The 27,214-nt window shown below is 49.9% G+C and overlaps 3 protein-coding genes across 3 annotated transcripts; all 3 read right to left on the bottom strand.

The window, feature by feature from the left end:
- Nucleotides 1–16,249: 16,249 nt before the first annotated feature.
- Nucleotides 16,250–17,113, bottom strand: LOC117863736 (uncharacterized). The gene is made up of 2 exons (XM_034747559.1): nucleotides 17,001–17,113; nucleotides 16,250–16,583 (listed from the first exon to the last, which is right to left on the bottom strand). Exons 1-2 carry the CDS (start codon nucleotides 17,111–17,113, stop codon nucleotides 16,250–16,252), a joined length of 447 nt encoding a protein of 148 aa, XP_034603450.1.
- Nucleotides 17,114–19,179: 2,066 nt separating this feature from the next.
- Nucleotides 19,180–20,026, bottom strand: LOC117863735 (uncharacterized). Its single transcript, XM_034747558.1, has 2 exons — nucleotides 19,967–20,026; nucleotides 19,180–19,533 (listed from the first exon to the last, which is right to left on the bottom strand). Exons 1-2 carry the CDS (start codon nucleotides 20,024–20,026, stop codon nucleotides 19,180–19,182), a joined length of 414 nt encoding a protein of 137 aa, XP_034603449.1.
- A 2,245-nt stretch (nucleotides 20,027–22,271) lies between these two features.
- LOC117863701 (ethylene receptor 2) lies at nucleotides 22,272–26,377 on the bottom strand. The gene is made up of 3 exons (XM_034747517.2): nucleotides 26,093–26,377; nucleotides 23,843–25,718; nucleotides 22,272–23,065 (listed from the first exon to the last, which is right to left on the bottom strand). Exons 2-3 carry the CDS (start codon nucleotides 25,622–25,624, stop codon nucleotides 22,544–22,546), a joined length of 2,304 nt encoding a protein of 767 aa, XP_034603408.1. The 5' UTR covers nucleotides 25,625–25,718; nucleotides 26,093–26,377; the 3' UTR covers nucleotides 22,272–22,543.
- Nucleotides 26,378–27,214: the final 837 nt, after the last annotated feature.

Genomic DNA, 27,214 nt, shown 5'->3' with positions numbered 1-27,214 from the left:
TAGCCGGTCACGTCGAGGAGCGCAGGCGCCTCTCTACGTGTCAGAGCCGTATCCAAGGCATGGCCGCCCCATCAGTCGCATTTATGGTGAGATCGGTCGGGGCCCGCAAGATCTGCACCCTCGTCCACTGGTCCACGCCCACCCTCGGGTGAGGCGAAGTTCTGTCCTTTGGGTCTGGATGCATCCGACCCAGCGTCCTGGGGTCGGGCGAGACGGAGACCTTGCGGTGAGGGGTCGGGCGCGTCCAACCCCTTGCACCCGAGGTCGCGTGAGGCGGAGCCCTGCGGCGAGGGGTCGGGCGCGTCTGACCCCTTGCGACCGGGGGATGTGGAGTGGCCCTTGGGAGGTCGGGCGCATCCGACCCTAGGACCATGGGTCGGGCGAGGCGAACTGGAATATTCCCTAGTCGTGCTGAGTCGACGGAGGTCACTATCGCTGGAGGTGGTTCCAGGCCCTTATGACCGCCGTTTAAGGAATATAAGGAAGTCGTTAATATTTTCTCCCAACAGTAGCCCCCGAGCCTTTGGTGGTGCAAAAATGCTCCTCCAGAGGTTGTATTCGTCGTTCGTCAGAGACTTTCGTTTGTCCTGCAACCTGCATTTGATCAGGGAGAAAAAGTTTCGCTCGTTTGGTTTGGCCGGGGAGTTTTGGGTAGGCAGGATGTTCCAAGGATGGCTCGGCTTGGGAAGATTCCCTATCATTCCGTCAACCACTCCTACTCCAAGACTCCAAATTGTGACCACACGTGTGGTCGTTGGTTGCGATGCCAGCCCCTGAGCCCTTGCGCGTTGCAGGAGACCGATCGAGAGGTCAGATCGACTTTTGATCGTTACCCCTCAAGCGTCTGTTCGCTGGGACGGAGGGGGTGAGCCGTGCCACATTATCCTGATTGGACGAATCGTGGGGCTCGTTGAGCTGCGAACGGGTCAGTTCGAGTGGAGTCCCAGTCCCCGTTCGGGGGGGTCCGGCTCGGGCCAAGCTGGTGGCGTACTCTAGATTCCGGATGGCTAGTTCATATAGTTCCCGGGTCCATTCGATCGGATCCGGGGGCTCGGTGCCTTTCTTCGGGGGAAAACCATGAACTTAACGCCAGTTCGGACTCGAACGTGAGGTCGGGATGCCCTTGGCTTTCGCTCGCCTGGGTGGTGGCCGCTAGCGGACCCGTCCCTTCTCACCCCTTGCTCGGGGGCGTCCTGGGGCGACTGTCGAACCCTGTGGTGGGCCAGCCTTCGAACCCTTGGACCGTAATGGGTCGTAGGAGCATTTTCAGCCCCGTATCCCTTTCTTACTTGTTAGTGGGCCCCGAGCCCTACATGGAGGAAGTCATGCGCGTGCACCCTCTGGGAGGCGAAGTGGTAGAAAATACTGGGCCCGCGAAACGGAGGGGGAGACGTTCCCTGCAGCAGGAAGAGATCATGCGCACGGTTTCCAAAAAAGGCGGGGGTGACGGATGTACCTGGCATCGCAATAACTGCGATTGGATTGCCCCTTTCGCTTCCAGCGCGCCCCCATAAGACAAGGGAGTCCGCCTCGCTGGTTCCGCCCCGCACCCGTCCTCAAGTCTTTCTTGCCTTCTCGCGCACTTTTCGCCTCCCTTTGCTCTAGCGCAGCAGCCTTCTCCGCCTCCACCGTTGAGCCCTCCCTTCCCTCAGCGATGGGGTCCTGGATACGCTCAAACTTCAGCACCGCGCGCGCCACCGACCTCGTGAAGAAGGGCCTCCTCTGCGAGAGGACCGCTAAGAACGAGTGGCGGTACCCCAGGAGGGAGGATGCGCCGCAGCCGGATGACGGGTACGTCATCTCGTTCGCGCACTTCCACAAGAGGGGGTTCGCGACTCCGCCGAGCCGCTTCTTCCGCGGGCTGCTGCACTACTATGGGCTCGAGCTGCAACACCTCAACCCCAACGGGATCCAGCACATCGCGGCGAGGGGTACTTAGGGATCGAGCCCAACTTCTCGCTCTGGAAATATTTCTTCACGGTTAGCCTACATCACAAGATCGAGAAGAGGGGGATCCAGGTGCGAACGGTTCCGGTGCCGATGGGGTGCGCCGGCATCCACCTCTGTCAGAACTGCGCCAAGGAGTACATGGCAATGAAGACTGCGGCGTACCACAAGGGGTCGCACCAGCAGTGGTTCTATGTGAAGAACTGCCCCGAGTCCCCTTGCCGGAGTTCACCGGCCGTGTCATCGCGGTGGTGCCGGACCACTGGTCATATGGTCTGGTCGAGAAGGAGAAGAGGCACATCACCGGTCTTTTTCAAGCCATCAATCCCTTGAAGGAGGAGGGCCTGACCGGGGCTGGAGTTATCAGGGCCTACCACGCTCGTAGGGTGGCACCACTAATGCTCCGGGCCTGCGCGCTCGGCGATATGGTTCCCGGCGTGGCGATTGACGGCACCGTCCTCACGACGGGTGCGCTTACCGATGCTGAGATCGAGCAGCGCATCTAGGAGGCGCTAGATGACCAGGACGTCGTCTACCCGGTGTCGGATCACCCTCCGATGCGCCCGGATGAAGGCTTCGTCATGCTGGTGAGAATTTTGCACTCTCGTTGTCCTTTCCTGCATTTTCGGGTTTGCTATTCTTGCGCAGAGTCTTTGAATCTGCAGGGCGATCTGAACCAGGTCGTGGCCTCATGCCCGCCAGTGCTGGAGGACTCCACGTGGCGGGAGCAGAACCGCCTCCTCGCCGAAAAGCAGAAGAGGAGGAAGGACAAGGAGACGGCGAGGAAGAGGAAGAGGGCCGCGAAGGAGTTCCGAATGCAGTGGAGGGGCGCGGTCCTGTCGGACGACGACGACAACGATGATGATGACAACGATGAAGACGAGACCGAGGAGGAGGAGGAGGAGGAGGATTATGTCCTGGCCTCCGTGCCGGGAGCACTTGTCATCCGGGACCACTTAGCCGGTCGTGAGGGACAGTTCGAGTGGACCGCCCGCCCAGGGTCTGACCCCGTTGGGCTCGGAGGCCGCACCCCAGGGGTCGGCGAGGGGCGCGCCTCAGGAATTGACGGGACCAACCCCCGACCCTCTGCTTGTGTCGCACGAGCAGAGGGGTAGCGGAAAGCGGCCTCTATCGGATGTCTCGGGGTCGGAGTCAAGCTCGGGGTCGAAGCGCGCCCGCCGCCCTCGTAATGTGGCGAGGTAAGTGGAAAGTTCTCACGCACCTTATTTTTTCTTGGTGTTGAGCTGTTTTTGATGAGGTTGTCGTCATCTCGCAGTGCTGCTCCGTGGGACTTCGCCCTGCCGCTGGTGCCGAAGAAGGCGCTCCGGGCATCGTCCGCCTCCGCGGGGCCAACCATGACCCCGCCGGAAGCGAGCGGCGGTGTCGTCAGCGGGGCTGCGGTGCCTCCTATGGAGGCGGCCTCCCCGGCGGCGATTGGCGAAAGGGTGCCACAGTCGGGCACGGAGCAGGGGCCAACCCCTGTCCTGCCTTCTGCCCCCGCAGCCGACCCCATGGGACAAGATGCTGTCCCTAGGGTTCCTCCGTCCAAGGAGGTGATAAACCTTTACGACGAGGTTGAGGAGGAGCTGGGGAGGGAGGCACCAATGTCTGAGATGCCGGCCGCGGAGGCGACGGCGACGGCGGTGGAGACGGTGGTGGTGGCAGAGATGTGGAGTGGCCTTTGGGCGGTCGGGCGCGTCCGACCCTAGGACCATGGGCCGGGCGAGGCAAAGCGGAATATTCCCTAGTCGTGCCGAGTCGGCGGAGGTCACTGTCGCTGGAGGTGGGTCCGAGCCCTTATGACCACCGTTTAAGGAATATAAGGAGGTCGTTAATATTTCCCCCCAACACACATAGTCAAACGTCGATAGCAACACCATTCCACCACTAGTGTAGATCCTCCTCGTCATGGGCTACTGCTAGGATCCACACTGCGCACCACTACATAGCTCGTGCTTGACACTGCCGCCGTCATGCCTGGCGGTGCTGTCGAACTGCTACAATAGGGCGAGCCATCAGATGCCATCATGCTACCACCCCCAGCGTCCCACAGGCTGCGTGCAACCGCGCCCGCAGGTGAGTGCTAAAGGGGCCACGTGCCTCCACACCTGCTTGTGACTGTTGTTGGCTGCTGCGCGCTCAGGCCCGCTGCGACCTCCGCAGGCCACCGCATGCCAAGCCAGCTCGTGGCTACCGCAGGGCTAGACCGCCGCTCCTCTATGCCCGCGCCTAGGAGCCACCGTCACCCATGCCCAACCGCTGCTAGGCCACATCTGTTCCCACATTCGGCCGTTGCCCCGTGCCGCATGGCTTGCGCCCGCACGCCACTGTTGTCCACCGTCTTAGCGTCACACCGCAAGATCCGTTGGGGTCTCACCTAGAGCCACAATCCCGGGCCCATGCATTGCCTCACCGCCATGACCGCCACCTCCTCGACTCCACCCCCATGCATCGTAGGGCTGAGTCGCCGCCACCTTGCCTCCGCGCCCGATGCCCACACGGCCGACACCTTCAACTCAAGCTAGACCCAGGCATGGCGGCGGCAGCATCAGCCTGAGCCTCACACCAGCTCTCGTGTCCTCGCCCTCGACCCCTCCCAGATTTGCTCGAGATGCGAAGACGCGACGAATCAGCCTCGCAGGCACGCGGGCTTCCGGGGCCCGCTCTGGCGACAGTTTTGTAGTGTGTCATAGAAAAATTTCCCCACATATTAACCAATCTAGTTACTGATGCGAATGATGACAAGGAAGTGACATGACTGATGACATGGCATGGTTGGGAGGGGTGGTTTTCTTTTTCATTAATATTTTTGAGGTAATTCAATAATTTTAATAATATCTTAACATGAAACATTTCTCCAATGTTAAGGGCTGAGCTGGGGGTGTGGCTAGTTATCACCGAAGGCGACAAATTCACCATATGTTGCCTTAATATTGGAGCAGCGCATGCACCTATGATCGGGCGTGTCTATATGTCACGAGAGGCGACAAAAAAATAAATCATCACCTTAAGCGTTGGAACGGGTGCGCATGAGGGATAGTTACCAATAGGGGAGTGGTATGGTTAACTAGCACAGCAAATAGAATACAGATTCGGTGCATGCATGTAAAACATGACAAAATCGAAGACATCACTCACATGCAAATCAGTTTACAAACAAAAAATCTATAAATCTAAAACGGTATATCCAAATTAAACTCTGATTGCACTACTGGATTGCCTACGATAAAATCTTTAAAATAAGATCCCACTTGAGTATATTTTAAAAAATATATTTTTAATACATAATAATTAATTACAGCTACTGCGAACAAATGATTAAATGTGGTGAACAAATAATTATTTTATGCGAACAAATAATTAAACATGATGAACAAAATAATAGCACACTATAAACTAAAATAATTAGAATCATGAACAATTTATTGTACAGAATCATAATAAAAAATGGATATCACGGAACAAATAAGTACGCATTGCAGAACAAAGATATATAAATTTAGAATAAATTATATGAGTTTACAAAATAAGATGTGTTTATTTCGAACAAATTATATGAACCTATAGAACAAATTAACTATACACGTCGAAAAATTGTACGAACTTACCGAATAAAAATGTATAAACAAATTATACAAACTCACACAACAAAAATTTATAAATCTAGAACAATTTATATAAACTTCAATAACAAAAGAGTTATGCACATGGAACAAATTGCATGAATTCATAGAATAATAGAATACACCTAAACAAAACAATTTAGTATCCGAAGGAAAATTAAAGTATAAAATAATATGAAATAGATATATTGTAATCACTAATAATAAATTAAAAATAAAACTAAAAATCAAAGAAAATAATATAATAATCGATAATAATAAATAAAACAAAAGAATAATGCAAAATAGGAATTGAACTAATAAAAAGGAAAACGAAATAGAAGATAAAAAATGAAATAAAAAGGAATGAGAAAAAAAGGGTGTAACCGTAAAATGGTAAAGAAAAGAAAAGAAGAAGAGAAAGGAAAAGAGAACATGGAAAAAGGAGAAGGCATAAAAATAAATAAATAAGAGAGAAGAAAGAAAAAATAAAAATAAAGAATAGATAAAGAAAAATAAAACAAAGAGACAAGAAAACAAAAACAAAAACAAAGAAAAACGAAAATGAAAAAGGAGAAAAGAGAAAAAGAAAACGGTTCGTAGTTCAACTCAATTACAAAGCATTGATTAGTGCAGTTGTAGGTCATGATTGCTCTACCAAGCTTGTCGTGAGTTCGAACCCCACCTCCCGCACTATTTTTGTCGAATTTAGATATACATTGGGCCGGTCGAGGAATCAGTCGGGCCGGGGAAAAATGGACCGGCCGAACTTCTGGGCCGAATCAGTCGGGTCGGCCCGCGGCGACATATAGCCGCCCGCCTGAGCTGGGCAGCATCGACATGCAACATGCTTGACTATCCACCCACAAATAAAAAAAAAACGTCATACGGGTTGACCGGTTGAGATAAACCATCTCACTGCTCCAAATCAATGAGCCAATCTCTTCTCCGTGGATTGGGCTGGGTCAGGTTTGGGTCACATTCTGCTGCATCGATTCGTGGGCTGTGTGACGGGGTCCTCGGCCCAACAGTGAAAAGAATGGTGCTTTGCCCCATTTTTTCTCATGGATTTTATTTCCATTCATTCAGTTAACTCATGCGGTGCTCTCTAGCTCAAAAAATTATAGCACAATCCGTACGGTTCCTCTTGATTGAAATATAAAAGATAATGTTCAGCCGATTATAATTCATCTGAAATTCCCTAGAGAGTAGAGAAGGTTTTCCACCAAGGAATACTACTGAGAATGTTTCGGAACCTGGCTTGTAGAATTCATTCTTATTTGGTCCACTTTTGCATCAAAGCAATGCTTGTTTGTCCTAAAGATTTGCACTTGCACACTAAAGTGTTCTGCTTGGAAGGTGTAAAAGGACGGAAATAACAATGCAAGCTGAGGTTGTACCGAGAACTTATTGCATATGAGGCCATACCACAGAAATTAGGACCTCGGTGTAATAGTAGTTTAGTTGTAGAATAATCATACTATATGGACCCGTTGACGTTTACACTAAAAAAATAACCCTCTTTCATATTTGGTTGGTATCTATACGTATATAAAAGTGGTGTGTTGGATTTAAGTAGCCCGGTAGTTCACCAGGAGTTACCCAAGTGGTTGATTTGTAGGTGGAGGGGATTGCAAAATAAGAACTCAAAGGTGATTGCGAGAACACGAGGGACACGAGGGTTTTAGACAGGTTCGGGCCTCCGGAGAGTAATACCCTACGTCTTGTATAATGGTGGTTTGTATTGCTCGGGAGTTGATGTGCGTTGGGTTGCCCTCGGGAGGCTTCCTTGGCCACCTTATATAGGCTGACGACTTAGGGTTACAAGTTGGTTTGAACCTAATCTACACGGTTGTTATATGGAAGGTGATCTGAGTCGGACTATAATACGTATCCCGCAATATCCGAGGTGGTTTGAATTGCCCGACCTCCTTAACGTGTACTCCAAGTATCTTCATGTCCTTGGCCCGTAGGCCCTGGTCGAGCGCGCCCATGCATCAGATCCGGCCAGTATTCTGGTCCATGGGGATCCATGGGGTACCCATATCGTAGGCGAATAGGAACTTGAGGTCACCACAGCGAAGCTTGGAATGTAGTCGGCTGAAGCTACGATGGCGTCATGGCGATGGAGAGGCTGCACAGTGCTCAAAAAAGAAGAAAATTCGAGCAAACGCAGAGTCATACACGCAAAGCAAAGTTGAGTGCCGAGTTGATGAATATGGAGCATTTAGCAAGTCCAAGCGAAGGACATGGAAGGCGTCGCAAGACGCACTCCATAGGAGTAACCCCCAAGCATTGAAGCGATTAGGATAATCGGTCTAATGGTCAAAAAAGAATGATGGATCCCAGAAGTAGATCCTAGTGCCTGAACACAAGGATAGACAAAGTCACGGAGGCACGCTGACTTGAAATAGGCGCTTAGCCCCCGAGGACGAGGACTGACAGAGTCGCGGAGGCACACCGACCTGAAATAGGCGCCCAGCCCCCGAGGACAAGGACTAACGGAGCCATGGAGGCACGCCGACCTGAAATAGGCGTCCAGCCCCCGAGGACGAGGACTGGTGGAGCCATGGAGGCATGCCCACTAGAAATAGGCGCCCAGCCATACGCGTAGAGCGAAGTCGAGTCCTGAGTTGATGGATGTGGAGCATCTAGTAGGTCCAAGCGAAGGACATGGAGGGCGTCGCAAGACACAATCCATAGGAGTAGCTCCCAAGCATTGAAGCGATTAGTATAATTGGTCCAATGGTCAAAAAAGAAAGATGGATCCCATAAGCAGATCCTAGTGCTTGAACACAAGGATAGATAAAGCCATGAAGGCATGCTAACCTGAAATAGGCACCTAGCCCCTGAGGACGAGGACTAACGGAGCCGCGGAGGCACACTGACCTAAAAAAGGAGCCCAGCCCCGAAGGATGAGGACCGGCGGAGCCACGGAGGCACGCCCACCAGAAATAGGCGTCCAGCCCTCGAGGACGAGGACTGGCAGAGTCACGAAGCCACGCCGTTGAAAACATAATGGAAAACCTGCGGACTTCGTCCGGTGCTTGTGCCGCAATAATAGAAAATCCTCAAATTCCGTCGCTAGGGTTACACCATCATATCCTTCAAAATCCCAGGGACGCAAATCCATTTTCATTTCCATCCGCCACACTCGTGTCACCACTGCCACAATCCACAGAGTGCATCGCCACCACACCCGCGAACCCTAGGTCATGCCGACCCGAGCCGCCACGCCGCCGTGTGCGCATCAAGATCCTTGTGGGCATTAGATCTAAATTGCAAGGACTAGAAACTGAAGAAATGGCGCAAGTGCGGATTCCAGATCAATCCTTGGTCTGGATGAAATCAGTGATGATGGAGGAGCGCATCCACGAGTGATTGGGGGGTTGTGGTTTTTTCTATGGCCGAAAGTGTAGGAATACTTCAACCTCTAGTTGAAGGAATCAAACAAAGACTGGCATAAGGAGTGGTTCATAGTTGCTAACCAGCAGCCTGAGCTCCCGCCGCGTACTGGATACGGGCCAGTGACCATGCTCGAGTGGTCAAACCAGCTGACCTCGGAGGAGCAGGTTCAAGGGAAGCAGCTGGTGGAGAAGATTGCCAACTTGAAGGTGCGTAGTTTGACAGTCGGAACAGTCAGCATCAATTTCTGTTGGAGACTGACGTAGCCAATCAAGAACAGAGTTCATCCAGCCTATGAGTACACAGGGCTGCAAGACCCGACCTGGGAGGTCCAGCGAAAGGTGCCCAAGGAGGAAATCGTGAACCGGGTGTCCGAGTCTTTTGGTGGCATTATCAGAAACAAGAGCTGCCCCAAGGCTTATTCTTTGAAGAGGCTGCCAACCAACCCGGTATGATCTTCAACGGCATTGATTTGGCGTACTTTTTTTTTGTGCCATTATGTTGTTTCTAACTATGCTTGTGGATTGATCAAGATGACGAATTTGAATTCTTTTGCCCGGCACCGCTTCCTAGAGTGGCTGAGCAACAGCGACCCAAGGTCTGCCCGACTGACGAGCCCAATGAGCCGCCTACCGGCCTTAGGTGGGAGTCTAACTCCTCCATTGGGTCGGACAAGAGCGTGCCAGGAGAAGTCAGGCAGGCCGCAGACGCTGCACCGGTTGGTCGTCGGACACGGCAGGCCGTGCAGAAGTAGCCCGCCTCCAAATCGCAGAAGCTAAGCTTCAAGAGGAAGAAGATGTCCTGCAAGAATGGGAAGGAGAAAGAGAAGGTTGCCCTGAGTGCAACCTCCATGGCTAGGTCGACCAGCGAGGAGGACGAGGAGTCTGACATGCTGAGTCCGCTCGTGAAGAAGAAAAAGTCTGAGCTCCTTCAGATGACCGCGGCTGACGCGGGGCGCGTCAAGGAGGCGTTGAAGGCAAAGATCTGTAGTTGGTCCAGCGAGGATGTGTCGGCACTACCACCGTCGTTGCACCCCAAGTTCCAAGTGAAGAAGAAAAGCGCCATGTAAGTGCGATCTAGTTATGCTGTCTGTCTTGTGGTTATTGTTGCCACCTGTCTTGCTTAGATTATTGCTTGCATCGACAATGCAGGACTGTTGTGCTGGACGATGAGTTTGGTGCACAGCTGACCGGTTGCTCAACTCAGACCGAGGGGGCAAGCGGCTGCACCGTTGATCAATCGCCGCCTCTGAAGGTTGGGGTGGGTGAAGGTGGTCGCGTCGGGGAAGCTGTACTAAACCCGGTGCTGCACCAGGGCGTAGCCACCTTCAGTGTTGCAGACGCTGCTGTGGTCAACTTCGAGGTCGGGCAGGTATCTGGTGAGGGGGCTACCTAGAAGAGTTTCCCAAGGATGATCCACCACCAGAGAGGTCTGCTGGGGATGGAGGAGATGGTGCTAATGCCGAGGACTTCTCTAGGCCACACCTTGCTATGGACGTGGCACAAGACAAGAAGGATTGTGCCAGGTTGTGGTAGTCATCTTCAAAGATTTCTGAGTTGCTATTTGTGTAACATCCCTAGTTTAAGGGTGCATGTTGAAAGTCTAATTAGAATGGTTAAGGATACAATTTGCACTTAGGACTTAAACCTTGCTATAGTTGAAAATGCATTGCACTTAAACACATGAAATATTACAAATAGGGGCTAATTTGAAGCAAACTAAGTGAAACAAAGGGGTAAGTTTGAAAAACACTCAAAATAGGTTTGAATTGTAGTAAACATGCCAAAAATCCCAAAGAGTAAAGTTGAAATTGAAACTCAAACACTGAAATTGCCAAAATACCCTAAAAACGCACTTTTTGGGGGCAGTTTTTAATTCGAAATTTTGTATAAGAACTCAAACTTTTGCCAATATAAAAGTTGTAGAACTTTTCAAAAAAAACAACTTTGCTTATTTGAGTTGTTCCTGATTTTAAGGGGAAGAGGTTCAAAATTTGGGTTCAAATTCAGTACAATTTCAAAACTTAGTTTGAAAATCTCTAAGTCCTTTGAACCCGTGTTCCTCCAAACTTTGATGCCCTGTATCTCCAAATCTAAAACAGTTTTGAACTTGAAACCTTTCTAAGAGTTGTATTTTGAAATTTGGATAGCAACTTTTAGTTTTGAACTTTTTCAACTTTTGTTTTAAAGTTTTTGCGCAAAATCTCCCCAAATCTTGCTGCCCCGCACGCCACGCACCTGCCCACATGCCCACGATCATGGTGATCGCGAACAGCGCATCGTGGCGCGCCATGCGGTGCCACCCCGCCGACGCAGACCCGTCACCTATCGCCACCGGCGATGCGACCCGACAGCCCGGCCCTTCACCCAACCAGCCCGCGTGCACATCCCTGCCCCTCCTTGCGATGCATCTTTGCCGGCCAACGGCCGCCCGACACCCACGAGTGTTTTGCCCGCCCGCCATGCACGCCACCGCCACATCATAGAGACTCACTGGCACTTGCCGCTCCACCTCTCGCCGACTTGACGCGATAGGATAGCCCACCTCCCCGACCAACCCCAGCGTGCGACAAAGCGCATCCTTGCGCTCTGCTATCTTCCATGGCCAATGGCCGGAGATCACCCGCATCGCCTCCTCCCAACCGCTACGCACGCTCGCCACTCCGCCAGTGGCACGCCTCCCTCATCCTCGCGCCCAACCGCTGCTCAAGCTACCCTTGGGCCATTGGCTTGCCCATGGCTCCCGCTCACCCTTGCCTGCCTATAAAAGGCTGCCCAGAACCTCGCCGGCACTTCGTCCGAGCCTCTCCCCTCCGCCGTGCAAAGCAGAGCGATGCCACCTACCTCACCGTGGAGCTCTACCCTCCAGTGCTCCCCACCGCCTCTAGAGCCCCCTAGAGCCCTTCCCGAGCATCACTGCAGCTCCCAGTGCCGCCGCCGAGCCTTCTCTGCCATCGACCTCGCCGGCGTAGAGCTTCCCCTCCTCTCCCCTGCCGTTTTCTTCCCCACCGTGGACCTCCACCACCAGACCTTCTCCACACTCGAGTCCTTAAGCGCAGAGACCCCGGTGAGTGACCTTCACGCCCGTGCCCTTCCTTCCCCCCTAGTGCTGCCATTTGCCGGAATCTTGGCCGGAGACGCCGCCGACCGAGTGAGGGTTGATTTGAAAGACCTCAAATCTTCTAAGGGCCTTAGTGTGAAATGTAGGGACCGATCCATGAATGTTGAAAGCTTCTAGGGACCCCGTGTAAAACCTGTTTTCCCTTTTCTTTTTAAAATGGTTTAAATAGGCTAAAACTTTGAAAAGGTGTAGAAAAATATAGAAAAATGGTAAAAATGTGAAACCAGCTTTGTTAGACTCTAGATGATGAGTTGTTTTATAGAAAAATTGTTTTGGACCTGTTACTGTTGTGTTTTTCCCTTAGGTTTTTATTTTGGGTTTAAGCACATAAATGCCCCATAAATCACAAAAAATGATAAAAAGCCAAATCCACTTCTGTTAGTTTGGTTATGTTGATCTTGTGCTGAATATGAATTTTGTGATACTAGTTTAGGTGCTAAACACACTGGTTTAAGGCAAACCTTGTAATGTTAGGTGTGATCTTGTTATTTGCTCTATAAAAAGAAGGAAATAGACAAAAATGCAAGATCACTTTTGTTAGGTTCTTGATGCCCCTGTTTAACTAGGAAAAATGCTAGCTTCTGGTTGCTACATGTTTTACTTTGCTCAAATAAATGCATGTAGTTAAATACACTTAAATATGATATTTTGAGTTGTTTAAAAATTCAGAAATAGGATAACTTTCCAAATGAGTTTTGAGCAACCCTAAAGTGACCCCACCCTTTCTTTGTGAAATCGAAGTTTCTAAAACCTTATATGTGTACACAATCACCATCAATCAAACCCAGGGTTTAAAACATGAAATCACTTTATCTCACAAAGAACTCAGTTTAAATCTTAACTTGGGTCACATGTTTAACTTATACTCTACGAAGTCTTATGAATCCATCAGGCTCGTAAAAATAGTGAAACTTGAATATTGCATATGCATCTCGTGTAGAAGCGAATCTTGCAGACGGGACGTACGAACTGCTACCGACGATCAACGAAGTACCCGTCGAGCTGCATCACGTCGAGGCCGAGCAAGAGCCCAGTCAAGCATCCAACGAGCTCCTTACTAACTTAGAACAGGAAGGCACGCCCCGGAGTATAACCCATTTTCTAAATTCATGCAATATCTATGTTACTTATGCTTGTGCATTTACATTCATATGAGTTGATTGAAAACCTAGTTGCATGATCTTAGGTACCTATGGTTGAGTACTAGCATGGTAGGCTGAGTAGCTGCAATGCTAAATAGGACTCGGTAAAAGTCGAGTGATATCCTGTCACTCGCGAGTTATAGGAGTTGCCTGTTTACTTATGCTGGAACCGTAAGGATGACGGGTGGGGCCGGCATTTGGTTCTGAATTGGTGGATCGCCCTGTTTGTCTAGTGACAAATGTGCTAAGGTCGAAATGTGTTTAGAGCTGTGGTCAAGTATTTGAAAGTACTAATCTCATACCTAGTATGGGATAGGGAAGCCTAGTTCCTAATTGAACCGGGACGTGGACATACTCCCCGCTCTCTCTTGAACGGAGTTTCCCCTGATGCATCATGTGGGTACAAGTGCAATCATAATACGGCGATGTTCCGGGACCGTGAGGCCTTGTATCCAAGGGAAGTGGGCCCTAGCCATGTGCCTAGGAATTGATGGGAACGACTGACATGTGTGGACTCGTCGTGGTACGCATCTATCGTGGGGTTAGGTTCACCTTGAAAGGTTAAGAAACTTGATTCGAATCATCTGTCTCTCACAGTTTAAGACTGCTTGACCCACTTCCGCACTGAGTAACAAGAAACTGAGAATGATTATCTTAAATGATGATGCTTGGAATAAAATTGTTTGCTCAACTTGCTTGCTTAGAACAAGTTGCTTACCTAGAATAAATAATCTACTAGAACCTGCTGCTAAAACTTGAAAGTAAGGACCTACTTAGATGCTTTTGGCAAAACAAACCCCTCAGCCAAGAAACCTTGCATGTCTAAAAGTCGGTGGATTAGATACCACCCGACAGGTAAGTCTTGTTGAGTATTAGTATACTCAATCTTGCTTGTGGCTTTACTTTTAGGTAACTTGGATGTTAGTGTTTTTGCTAAAAGTGTGACTTGGGCGACCCAGCTCCCTCCGGGTTGGACGGTCGAGTGGGACCCGTCCTTGGTTAGCAAGGATTGTGGTAACTGATGTCATGGTTGGCTTCACCATGATGTATCTACTTCAACATCTAGTTGCCGTCCTCTTTTCGCTGCTTTGAACTCTGAATAATTCACTTTATGCACTTTTCAACAAAGGTTGTGTAATAACTGAATTTGCATTTATATATTAATATAAGTACTGGAATGTTGTAATCTCTGGACTCGCCTTCGTGTGAGATGCTTTTCGTTTCGATCCAAGACAAGTGGTTTATCGGGTATAACCCGACAGACTACCAAATTGGCTTGATTAAAGTGTCAGTTCGCATGTGAGGCGAAGTTGAGAACACTTTAGCAAGGTTAATTTGGGTGGTTCTGCCACAATTCGTAAGTGTGCCGACCAACCCGGAGAACTTATATCTGAAATCCAATTGCTTTGTAGAGGTCTCCCTTTTGGAATGTAAGCAGAATCTAGCCGAGCACGCGCATAAGAGGGCGGACATGATCCAGCAAGCCGAGCGCTATCTCCTGGAGGCAGAGCAACTCAAGGCCGACTTGAAGAAGGCCAAAGAGGACGCCATGTGAAAAGATGTGGATTATGCCCTAAAGAAAGAGGTTCTTACTTCGCACTTGAGAGGTATGTTGTGCTGACCTGTTTACTCAGTTTTGTTCTTGTGATCTTGGTGCTGATGAATACTTGTTTTGAATGAGCAGATGCTGAGGTTAGGGAGCAAAGGCTCAAGCGGCACCTCAAAGAGTGCGAGGGTTTGAATGCGCGCCTTCAGCAAGAACATGATGTGGCGGTTCATCGTGAGTATGCCGTATTGCAGAAGCTGACTTATGAAGCTAACGTGCACAAAGATACTTAGCGCTGCTTAGAGGTTGCAATGCGTAGTCTTCAACATGACCAACTGGTAATTGTAGGGTTGGAGGTGGAGCTAGAGGATCTTCGTAAGGCAGTTAGCTATGTGATGGACATGGTGCAGCTAGAGACCGACCCGACCGCGTCGACGCCGCTGCTCGATCGCCTCAAGGCTGCACATGGTCGGCTAAAGGAGCTGTTGAGGGACACTACAGCGGAGTGCGTCAAGAACATCTTGGCGGTGTTGGCGACACACTTCCCACAGATCCCCTTGGAGCGTGCTGGAACATGAGTCGTGGCTGACTTCAATGTGGATGCGCTTCGAGAACTGGACAACCAGTATTATGATGTAGTGGAGAACATTGTCAATGAATTGGACCTATAAAATGAAACATTGTGGTGTATTAAACTATAAGACAGGACATGTGATGTAATTGACTTAATCAGATGCAAGGAGAAAGGAGCTTCATCCCTCCCTTGGTGTATACGATAGGACAACGTGTGGCTGAGGCCTGTAGTCACTAAGAGCCTAGGCTTGCCTGACCAGCGTCCTGCTATGAGCAGATCTCGAGCTTGTAGGAGGGGTGAATGCAAGATTGTGTAGGTTTCACGAGCTAGAACGCCGACCACACGAGTTAGTCGTATTGCCTGAAGAGGGGGGAAGAGAACGATGCGAGGCCCGGAGGTCGACGCCTGGGTGAAGCCCCCGAGCTTGAGAGCGAGTGGTCTATCAAACAGGTCGGACAGCCCCCGAGCATCAGGATCAGCTCGGGCAAAGGAACAGTAAGGCAGTAGTTACGCAAAGAACCTCAAAGGTTTTATTTATTCAATAAAAAGGGGAAAATAGAGTACATAGCTTTTAGATCTAAGGGTAAAAGCACCGTAGATGCTCGATATTCTACGGTTTGGGGACGCTTGAGCCGTCCACCTATTGGAGTCAATAGGTGCTTGGCTGGATGACTTCTTTGATGATGAAGGGGCCCTCCCAGGGGGTGGCCAGCTTGTGCATGTCCTTGGTGGACTGGATCCGACGAAGTACCAAATCACCAATGTTGAAGGAGCATTCTCTGACATTCCGATCGTGGTAACACCGTAACTGCTACTCGTGGCATGCATGCTGGATGAGAGCCGCCACTCGATGCTCCTTGAGGCTGTCGATGTCAACCCGCCAACTTGTTTCTGCCTCGCCTTCCTTGTAGTACTAGATGCGTGGGGTGCCAAAGGCCATGTTGGATGGCAAGACGGCCTTTGAGCCGTAGACCATGAAGAAAGGAGTGTAGCCAGTAGCACGGCTCTTTTGGGTCCATAGGCCCCATATGACATGGGGTAGCTCGAGAAGCCACTTGTTGGCGTACTTGGACGCGTCGTCGAAGATGCGAGACTTGAGGGACTGGAGGACCATCCCGTTCGCACGTTCGACTTGACCGTTGTAGCACGGGTGCACTACTGAGGAGTAGTACACATTGATGAGGTTGTCCTGGCAAAAGTCCCAGAGCTCGGAGCCTGTGAACTGCTTGCCAAGGTCGGTGATGATCCTATTTGGCACTCCAAAGCAGTGTGTGATTTTCTCCATGAACTAAGTGGCTTTAGTCGACTCAATGCTAGTGACAGCCTTGACTTCGATCCACTTGGTGAATTTGTCAACTGCCACGAAGATGTGGGTGTAGCCACCTGAAGCGGTCTTGAAGGGTTCGACCATGTCCAGCCCCCAGCATGCGAAGGGCTAGGATGGTGGGATGGTGCGCAGGGCTTGGGCTAGTAGATGTTGCTGCTTGAAGAAGAACTAACACCCTTTGCACCTTTGGATGAGCTTCTTTGCATCGGCTACCGTTGTTGGCCAGTAGAAACCATAGCAAAAAGCCTCGCCGACCAAAGTTCTCGAGGCGGCATGGTTCCCGCATGTGCCAGAGTGGATCTTGTGGAGGTTGATGCCCTCGCTGCGCAAAATGCACTTCACCAGGTTGCCTGTGGATGCAGTATTTCTGTAGAGCTCCTTGTCGATGATGACGTAGTTTGCACTACACTGAGCTAATTTTTCATATTCTATCTTGTCCTCTGGTGCCATCTAGTCAGTGATCAAGGCTATGAATGGGACGTGCCAGTCTTTGTCTGCCTCAATCATCATAACGTCAGCGAGAGCTGGGTTAGCTGGACCTAGGGCACCAGCATCTTCCTGGTCCGGGTCCAGAATCTTGATGGAAGGTTTCCGGAGATTTTGTACGAAGACGCCGACCGGACGTCAGCGGCGATATTGTGTTCCTTGATGACATGGTGGAACTCGAGACCATCAAAGTGGGCTTCAAGTTTGTGGATTTCCATACAGTAAGCATCAATGGTCTTCTTAGTGCAATCCCAGTTCTTGTTGACTTGGTCGATGATGACTTTTGAGTCTTCGTACGCCAGGATACGCTTGATCTTGAGGGAAACAGCAATGCGGAGGCCTTGGATTAAAGCTTCGTACTCGGCACCATTGTTGGTGGGCTTGTAGTGGATCTGGAGCACGCACTTGTGCTACTCACCTTTGGAGGATATGAAGAGGACCCCCGCGTTGGCTCCTTCAAAGTTGAGGGTGCCGTCAAAGTACATAGTCCAGTGTTCTAGCCTCTCCACGGAGGACGGCTTCTGGATTTCCATCCACTAGGCCATGAAGTCAGCCAAGATCTGCGACTTGATCTGATGACGTGGGCAGAAATCAAGGTCGAACTTGCCGAGCTCTACGGACCACTTGACGACTCGGCCATTGACGTCCCTGTTGTGGAGGATTTCACCGATGGGGTATGAAGATACCACCTAGATCTTGTGCGCCTAGAAGTAGTGGCACAGCTTTCTTGACGAGATCAGAACTACGTAGAGCAATTTATGAACCAGTGTGTAAAAGATCTTGGAGTCGTTGAGGACCTCACTAACGTAGTACACCGGTCGTTGCACCATGTGTGCATGGCCGGGCTCTTCACGTTCCACAACTCACAACTAGCACGACGTTGACAACGTGCATCATTGTAGAGATGTAGAGATGTAGCATTTCTTGGTCAGTTGAAGCCGTCATGACAGGGTGAGTGGTGAGGGAAGCTTTGAGCTCTTTGAGTGCCTTGCTGGCCTCGCCGTCCCACTCGAACTTGTCGGTCTTTTTGAGCAGCTTGAAGAAGAGCAGACCCTTTTCATCGAGTTTGCTGATGAAGCAGCTAAGGGCTGCCATCATGCCAGTAAGCTTCATGACATCTATCTTATTGGCTGGTTTCACCATATTTCTGATAGCATCGACCCTGATAGGATTGGCTTCAATGCCGCGCTGGATGACCATGAAGCCTAGGAGCTTTCCAGACGGGACACCAAAGACACACTTGCTCGGGTTTGAGTTTCCAGCGATAGCCTCGGAGGCTGTTGAAGGTTTCCGTGAGGTCGGCTATGAATCTCCCCTCATCATTGGTCTTGACAACATCATCGACGTAGGCCTCGACATTCTTGTGTAGCTGCGTCGCAAGGCAACCCTAGATTTCCTTCTGGTAGGTGGCGCCGGCGTTTTTTAACCCGAAGATCATGGTGTTGTAGAAGTAGATCCCAAAGGGCGTTATGAATGCCATCTTATCTTGATCAGCAGGGTTGAGGGAGATTTCGTGATAGCCTGAGTGGCATTCCAGGAAACACAGTAGGGTGCTCCCAGCCGTAGATTCTACGACCTGGTCGATGCACGGGAGATCGGTGTAATCGATGCACATTCTCCATTCACCGGTTTTCTTTTTTACAAGAACTGGATTTGCTAACTAGTCAGGTGTTTTCATTCATGGATGAATCCAATAGCTAGGAGTTTATTGAATTCTACCACCTTCTTGCGATCTTGGGCAAAGTGGCGAAGCATTTGCTTCACCGGTCTTGCTGCATTGCTCAAGTCCAAGAAGTGCTCAGCCAGCTCCCGCGGGACACCGGGCATATGGGATCGCTTCCACGTGAATATGTTCGAGTTTTCCTGGAGGAAATTGGTGAGCACGAGTTCCTATTTGGCGGAGAGGTCGGACTCTATGAGGGCCGTCTTGGTCAGGTCTTCCAGGCCGAGGCAAATCTTCTTGACCTTAGGCTCAGGCTGCAGCACTGTGGGCACATCTCTAGGATCGTGAGCTAGTCCTTGTCCACCTTCTAGGCCTCGGCGAGCATGGCGGTGGCTTTGGCCAAGTACTCCAGGGCTTCCGCGAGCTGAACTGCCTCGGTATCGCACTTGTGCGACGTCTCGACATCGCCATAGATGGAGAGGACACCATTTGGAGCCGGCATCTTGAGGACGAGGTAGATATGATGCGGGATCGCCATAAACCTCGCCAGCATGTGCCTGCCAAAGATGACATGGTAGGAAGTCTTGAAGTTGGCCACCTCGAAGGTGAGGTGCTCCGTACGGTAGTTGCTGGGCGTGCCGAAGGTGACAGGCAAAACAACTCGGCCAATAGGATAGAATCCTTTGCCGGGGATGATGCCGTAGAAGGGTTCTTCATAGGGCTAGAGTCTCGAAGTTGAAGTCCATGCGCTTCAGGGTTTCTATGAAGATGAGCCCGCTGCCGCTGTCAATCAGCACCTTGGGAAGGAGAGCTCGGTCTATCGTCAAGTATAACACCAACGGGTAGGACCCGGGATCTGGAATGTGGACCCAATGATCTTCCCTAGAGAAGGTTATGGGCTGCTTTGACCAGCGCAGATGCTGGACTGGTCATATGGAGACGAAGTGCACCTCTCGCTGGTGCAGCTTCTGCTTGCGGTTGCTGCAGAACGCCTTGGGGCTTTTCCCGTGATGATGTTGACCTCTCGGTTTGGCCACTGGAACTCCCCGTTCTGATAGCGCCGTGCCGGTGGGTGTCTAGGTGTGGCTGATCGAGGCGCTCCTCTCGGTGCTGGTCGTCGTGGTCGTCACGCCGGCGGTTGTCGCGGTCATCACGACGGCGATCATCGCGAGCATCACGGCGGTGGTCACGGTTGTCGCGATCGTCATGGTCATTGCGGCAGCGGTAGTCATGATGGTTGTTGTCCTTGCGATAGTCATTGCGGTGGGGTCACTTGTACTCCACTGGGGGGGTCGAGCTCTTTCTCGAGGACTGTGCAGTCCCGAAGATTATGACATGCGTCCTTATGAAAGGGGCACGGAGCGTTGAGGGTGTCATCGAACTCTTCCCGGAGGAAGGTGGTCAGCCTGGTGGGGTCGCCTTCAGCAGTGAGGACATCAGGGGCCCTTTTTCGAAGTCTTGAGGATTCCGGTCGTGCTTGGTGTTCCTCATGGGTCGGCTATCCCGATGCGAATATACACTCGACTGAAACTATGTGTTAGAAAATTCATTGCCATTGTAAATTTGGATTGTGGATGCAGCAATTTGCGAAGTTATTGCACTAAATTGATTATTTTACAAGTTGTTTGATGTACGTTATTGCACTAATTTAGCATTTTACAAGTTGTTGGATGAATTCGCATCCAAGTGCCAATCGTCAATGATGTCTGCAATTTACTCTTGAAACTATTTTTGAACTATGATTGTTCGCAAGCCAAACAATCCAGCTCAAGCTTTCAAACGCACTGAGCCGAGCTCCCTTTGCAGCAAATTAGCGTTAACGTAGTGAGCTCAGCAACCTTTTCAGCTTAGTAGTAGCAGCTGAGCTGAGCTAGCTCATTATCGAAGTGAGCTTTAATTAGCCGAACGTTAGCTACCCTAGCCTCTAAATAGACCCTTAACCTTTGGTCATTTTCCCCGGACAGGTAATAGGTGGCAGTTAGGGCTGCCGGCTCTTTGAAGCCACAGGTTCTCAGCATCCAAACAGTAGGCAGTACCATCATACCTATGCCCAGAGCAATGTATTTGGTCAAGGGTCAGTAAAGAGCATTCTTGTAAAGTATCAAAAAAAAAAGAGCATTCATGTACAGTAGCAACAATTTAACATTGCACACTGGATGTGGCAAGTTGCATGCATGGGCAGCAGGCATGCAGGAAAGGCAAGGCTCAACCACAGATCTGAATGACTTTCAGCCAGTGTCATCAGATGCATCCCCCCTTGCAGGAGCTCCAAATCCAATTGAAATAGAAAATTTCAAGAGCTATAGCAGCACGAGGGATAAGGTTTGCCAAAAGTGTGCATTATAAAAATACATAGGCAGATCTCTGAGTACCATGATAGTAACTATATGTGCATGCAGGAGGGATTTCAGAAATTGGTTGTAGTATTAAAGCAAGCTTAAAAGGGATCAAGGGGTTTCCCAACTTGGTCCTTGCTTCCTTGCATATAACTATCATCTGATTTGTGAAGAGGACATGATACAACAACACTAGCATATTCCTATTTCGAGAAGATAGTGTGATCTTCCCCTTTTTTAGACCAGGACATAAAGTCTGGCATCCCAGGACGTGCCAATTGCAAGGAGATGACCAATCCAATTGTCACTTTGTGTAAGGTTAGAGCGTCCAACTGCAAAGACTGAACGGGCATCTTTTGCACATTTTTCAATAAGGGGGGGAACATAGGGATGCACCATTGTGTCCAGATGAATGGAACGCTTTGGACTGAAGACTAGGTCTGACGGCAGTACTTGTCGTACGTGTTGCGTTAGCATAAAATAATTTAAGCTTGAGTACAAGAACAACCGGTGAACACGTCAATACTGATGGATTATGTGAGAAGTTTCGTGAAACTTGCCGGCCATCAATTTAGACATTTGACTATGCTGTCCAGATGAATTTATCATCAGTTAACTGATGAAGAGCTCTTGAGATGACCTCAGAAGCTTAATTACCAACATAACAGATGTTTAGTGGACTCGAATCATTTCACTGTTATAGTCAGGTGCAAACAGAGGAAAGCCACTGTTGGGAAAATGGCGTGCACATGAGTTTGCTGGTCTTCTCAGCTGCCCAGGTATGAAATGAAATGCAGATGCAGTGCATCTGAAGCACCGGCCACCAGATCAAGACTGCAAGTACTAGTATTTAATTTTCAAGATAGGAGGTCAGCATCAACCATATCAGGCTGTGCCTTCTTGTCGGCAATCTCGATACTGCCTGCTTTTCAAGGTCTAACCAATACAAGAAGTTCCTACTTCCTTTAGACATTTATGTGGCATTCAGTGAATCCATCCATCATTTCTATGTCCCTATCACATACATCAACTGCCCCCATGGATTCCGTCCAGACCAATTATCTAGTGATTGGTGTTTGTGCACGGATCTAAACCTCCCCAAGCTTAAATTGATATGGATAGCTTAGCGTGAAAAATGCTTACTTATCTATGAGGGTTTACAAATGAATGTCTCCAAATTCTAACACTATTATCTTCCAAAAATTTTGCACATTTCTTTCCTTCGCGAAGGAACCAAGAAAAAGGCGATGTTTACGACTTCCTATACATTTTCCTTTGTCTGAAATAATTTGAGATTGTATGGATCTAACCTGGCAGAATCTAGTAGCAGAGTAACTATTGATCAAACTACAGCAATCTATTGAGATTGAAAGAAACGAGAACCATCAGGCTCTTTCAATTGTTCTGAAGGACTCTACACAGTTCATCTCCCAGTGCAGCTAATGTAACTGGTTTCTGGATCAGGCCGTTTATTCCTGACCTCTGGCATTGATCCCGGACGTTGTCGTCAGTTCTTGCAGCGAGGGCAACAATCAACGGCAGCCAACTGTTGCTACTGAACTTCCTGATGGCGAGAGCTACTTCAAATCCATCCATGTCTAGCATGGCGAGGTCAAGAATCACCAGCTGGAAAGACGACTCAGTAGCAAAGGAGTTCATGCATTGGACGCCAGAAGCGACCGAGAGGACTCGGCAACCAAGCTTCTCTAGGAGCCTGTGAGTTACAGCACGGTTTGTGTCATCACTGTCTGCAAGAAGGACTCTGAGTCCCTTAAAATTGGGAATTGATGATCGGTACAAATCTGAGGATGCTCCAGAAACAGGAGTCACAGGTTGCAGCTGGAACTGGAGGACAAGCATGATGGTTTCTCCGATGCTTTTAGAATCTGATACTGACCAAATATTACCATTCATCATCTGCAGCAGAAATAAGGGCTCACGTCAGCATAATGATGATTGTACATCAAATCAAGTACAGATTGGTCATTTTCACAATTGGATGAAGGAAGTGTTGATTAATCAGAGACTCACTGAGGTTTGGGCTACTAGCATAACTAAATATATTTATGCAAACCAAGCACTGGAATTAATCACAGCCCATTACAAAATGCTCAAAATAGCGCATGTCATGAGAAGTATCATAAAATTATTATGAATAAAGCATCAGGTCAAGCAAAAAAACAAATATATTGCCTCAGTTTGCCCAGTTTATAGTAAAGTCGTAAGTATTCTAGACCTTTTGCATAAAAAGTCAGAGCATGCCCATCAAACACATTCTGTGGTTTGATAGAAGAAATTTATGTATAACTAACTTCTATGTGACTGTCAGGTCCAAACTGCTAGCAGTACAAAAATAAGGCAAGACTGAATAATTCAACAAATTCTAACAAATTTTGTGGTACTCAACATCAAAGAGGTGCTGATATTTTTCTAACATCTGACAATGTTTGGAAGGTCCGTGAAAAAAAATGTTCAGAAGGTCCACGAAAACGGAGTCAAGAAGGGTAACAGAACAATCACAATCTAAGAAATTGTTGTTGCTTTGACAATATTAACCTTGTAGAAAAGTGAAATCTAACCAAGCATGATCAACACAATATATAACATGCGAGGCACATTAAGCGACACAGTTGTGATGCCAACATTATTCCTATTCGATGTAAATGCTCGAGATGTTTTATTATTTCAATGTACCTGCACAATCTTCTTGCACATATTGAAGCTAAGCCCCATCTCAGAATTGTTGGGTTTGGATCCCTGACTTATGTGACTGCTTGATGAACTCAAAAGATAGTCTTTGGATTTTCTAATCCTAATCTCAAATTTCACACATACATAGCCCCCAGAGAAGTTTGCTCTTCGCAGCATCCAATCCTGATTATGCCTCTCTTCAATCTCATTATGGCTATTGACATATAGCGAGATACAGCCGGCATTACATCGGTTCATTAGAGTGCCAACCATGTGCAAGACAATATGGAAGACTCTCTTCTCATCTCCAATTATCCTTTCCGGCAAAGAATTATCCACTTGAAACTCAAACTCCACACCCTTGCAGCCAGCTAGACATCTGACCACACCGACTGCTTCTTTAATTAGGGAATGAAGGTTGAACGGCCTCCTCACCAAAGACAGGTGCTCATGATTCATTGTTGATGTCTGCATAACATCATTCATTAGTGTGGATGCAACACTGCTTGTTTTGGCAATGGCATCCATTACAAGCCTTTGCTCTGGATTCATGCTCTCCTGTTGCATCATTGAGACGAGACCGAGGATCGAGTGCATTGGCCTTCGCATTCCATCGTACATGGCACTCTGGAAGGAATTCCGAGCTTCCCCTGCCCTCATGGCTTCATGCTTTGCCCGCAGCAAGTCTCTATGCTGCTCGGAAAGCTTCTCTCTCATCAACTGGGACTCCTCTAGGAGTGCAGCATGGGACAGAGCAACTGCAACTTGGTCAGCAACTACTTCAACAATCTCCAACTCTCTTCGACCCCACCCTAATGACCCATCATTAGGTAAAACCAGAACCAAGATAGCATAACTCGTTTCCATGACCTCTGGAGTCCCTCCTTTGAAATTTGACACACTTAACATTGGCATCCTTATTGCAGCCACAGGCCCAGCTTCAAGTTTACTTCGGCTAGCAACCCCTAGTGCTGACTCTGGTCCAAGAACTATTGCATCCTTTGTTGCCTTTATTTCAAGGACATCTGGATCATGGAACCGGATCGAGCGGTTCTGTGGGTCCATTATATCCCTCTCCCTCAACTGATGTGTCAAGATCATCTCACTCCTGCTGTCATCAGGCATCCAGACAGCACAGTTCTGCAGCTCCAGAGTCTTTGAGAGTTCGACCATGGTGGTGTACAAGATGGTGTGCCTGTCGAGCGACTTGCGTATCTCCTGCGTGAGCATGCGCACATGCCAGCTCGCTTCCTCTTTCCTTTTCATCATCCCCACTTCCCGGTCCAGCTCACGTGCCTTGTTCATGAGGAAGTTCTCCCTGACCTTCACCCTCAGCAGCTGCGGTATCAGCGTCAGCAGCGTGATGGCCGTGGCGAAGGAGACGAGCGCCGTCAGGAACTTGGCGACGGTGAGCGCGAGCACGAGGTGGAACAGGTTCGGCTGCGGCTCGTAGGTGAAGACGGTGATGAGGTGCGTGAGGCCACAGAGCACGATGAAGGCCCCGAACTGCAGGACGATCCATTTGAGGGGGAAGAGGTCGGAGCAGGTGGCGAAGTAGAGCAGCTCGAGCGGGATGGAGAAGTAGGCCGCGGCGATGAGGAAGTCGCTGACCTTCTGGCACTGCAGGATGTTGTCGGTGGCCCAGAGGCCGGCGTCGTCGGCGTCGTCGCAGCCGCCGCAGTGGCTGAAGTCGGCGGACGCCGCGGGCGGCGGGAGGAGGAGCAGGGAGGAGAGGAACAGGAGGGCCCACACGGAGGGGATCCCGTGCCGCGCTGCTCCCACCATCGGGCTCTACCAACCAGGCTTCATTCAGATCCGCATTCGTGCAGGCGCGTCGAGGTGTTCATGCGCGCCGGTTGCTGATTCCATGCCGAGTCTCCTGCAGTCAGATGGGAAACGCATTTAACATCACGGATTTTCATCGTGAGGGGCGCGAATCAAGATCTGGCGAAGCAAATCGATGGCCGGAATTTTTCCTCCCCCGAAACTGATGCAGGATATCGAAACCATTCGGCAACAATTGAGCCCATGGATCTTGTAAGTTGTGGAAATCCGTGCCATGGGGGGGGGGGGGGGGGGGGGGCGCGGGAGGGAGAACACCTCAATCCGATAAGCATATACCCATCCCTCGGGCTCGAAATTCCCAAGAAAGAAGCGACTGAACCCAACCATCCTGTAATTCAGGAGCCGGCAACAATCCAAGAAACCAAAACCCAAACAGGTAAGAACAGAGAATCGAGAAATCCAGCTCACCTGCGCCGTCCAGCCATCACTCCTGCAGCAGCCGGCATCAAGAGGAGGAGGAGGAGGCGGTCCGCAAGGCCATGCGAAGGAACAGCGGCAGGCAGCACCCCAAGAAACGCAGCGGAACCAGCAGCACTAGCACCGGCACCGTCTCCAGCCCGGCCGGCCACGGATCGAGGCAGGATTCCTCGGCGGCGCCGGGAGCCCGGAGCCCGGCGGATCCATGCGCAGGAGCGCGTCCGAGGGAAGAAGAAGAAGATCCTTTGATTTCTTTCTCCCTCCTGCTTCCCTTTCCACTGGGAAGGGGAAGATGGGAGGAGGGGGGAGAGGTGGGCGGAGGACGGGATGGGACGAGCAGAGCAGCGGAAGCGGTGCGAGGAAGGAGGGAGGGAGTAGGGACGGGAACGGGAGGGAGTGAGGAAGGAGGCGGCACGGCAGCTGGATGGGGGGTCCGTCGGGGTCGCGCTGATTTGGTCACGGCTGCGCTGCGCGGCGCGGCTGTGCCGGTGCTGTGCTCTCCGCGTTTCCTTCGCCGCTTGGTTTGGATGCAGGCCGCACCTCTCTCGGGCCCGCCTGCCGCAAACCGCTGCGACTTCCCCGGTTTTAGGTTCAGCCAGTATTTCCGCCGCCTGCCGTGCCGCGCCTACAGCATCTATGGGCCAGTTTCTTAGGCCCTCCAACTTCGACTTCTTTTACGGCTTCCAGATGAAATCCTACCAAATAATTTGATCAAAAATTACTACACCCGTGGAGCACTAGAGGAGCTACTGTTTATATGGAGAAGCTAGAGCTTTAAAAAACTCCTCCGGCTCCGGCTCCTTTTAGGAGGAACGTGAGTCCTACCAAACTGATACTATATGTCTAGAGTTAATTTGATTCGTGCCATTAATATTTTCATATTTCAGATATTTAACTATTCACGGTTGTATCATTACAAGCTCACATAGCCTTCGCTACAATTCAAAAAACATTAAACCAAATTGCCATTTCTTCTTACTTTCTCCCCTCCCCTCCTTTCTCCCCATCCATCTTTCCTCCTTGCCAGCATTCGTCGCTTGTCGCGTGCATCTACTGCTCTTGCTAGGGCGGACCATCATCGCGCACCTATAGGCCCATCGCCAAGGATGGCCT

Source organism: Setaria viridis, chromosome 7, assembly GCF_005286985.2.
Source record: "Setaria viridis chromosome 7, Setaria_viridis_v4.0, whole genome shotgun sequence".
NCBI classification, from domain to species: domain Eukaryota; kingdom Viridiplantae; phylum Streptophyta; class Magnoliopsida; order Poales; family Poaceae; genus Setaria; species Setaria viridis.
The sequence above is the reverse complement of the archived record's forward strand: the minus strand, read 5'-3'. Positions and strand labels throughout refer to the sequence as shown.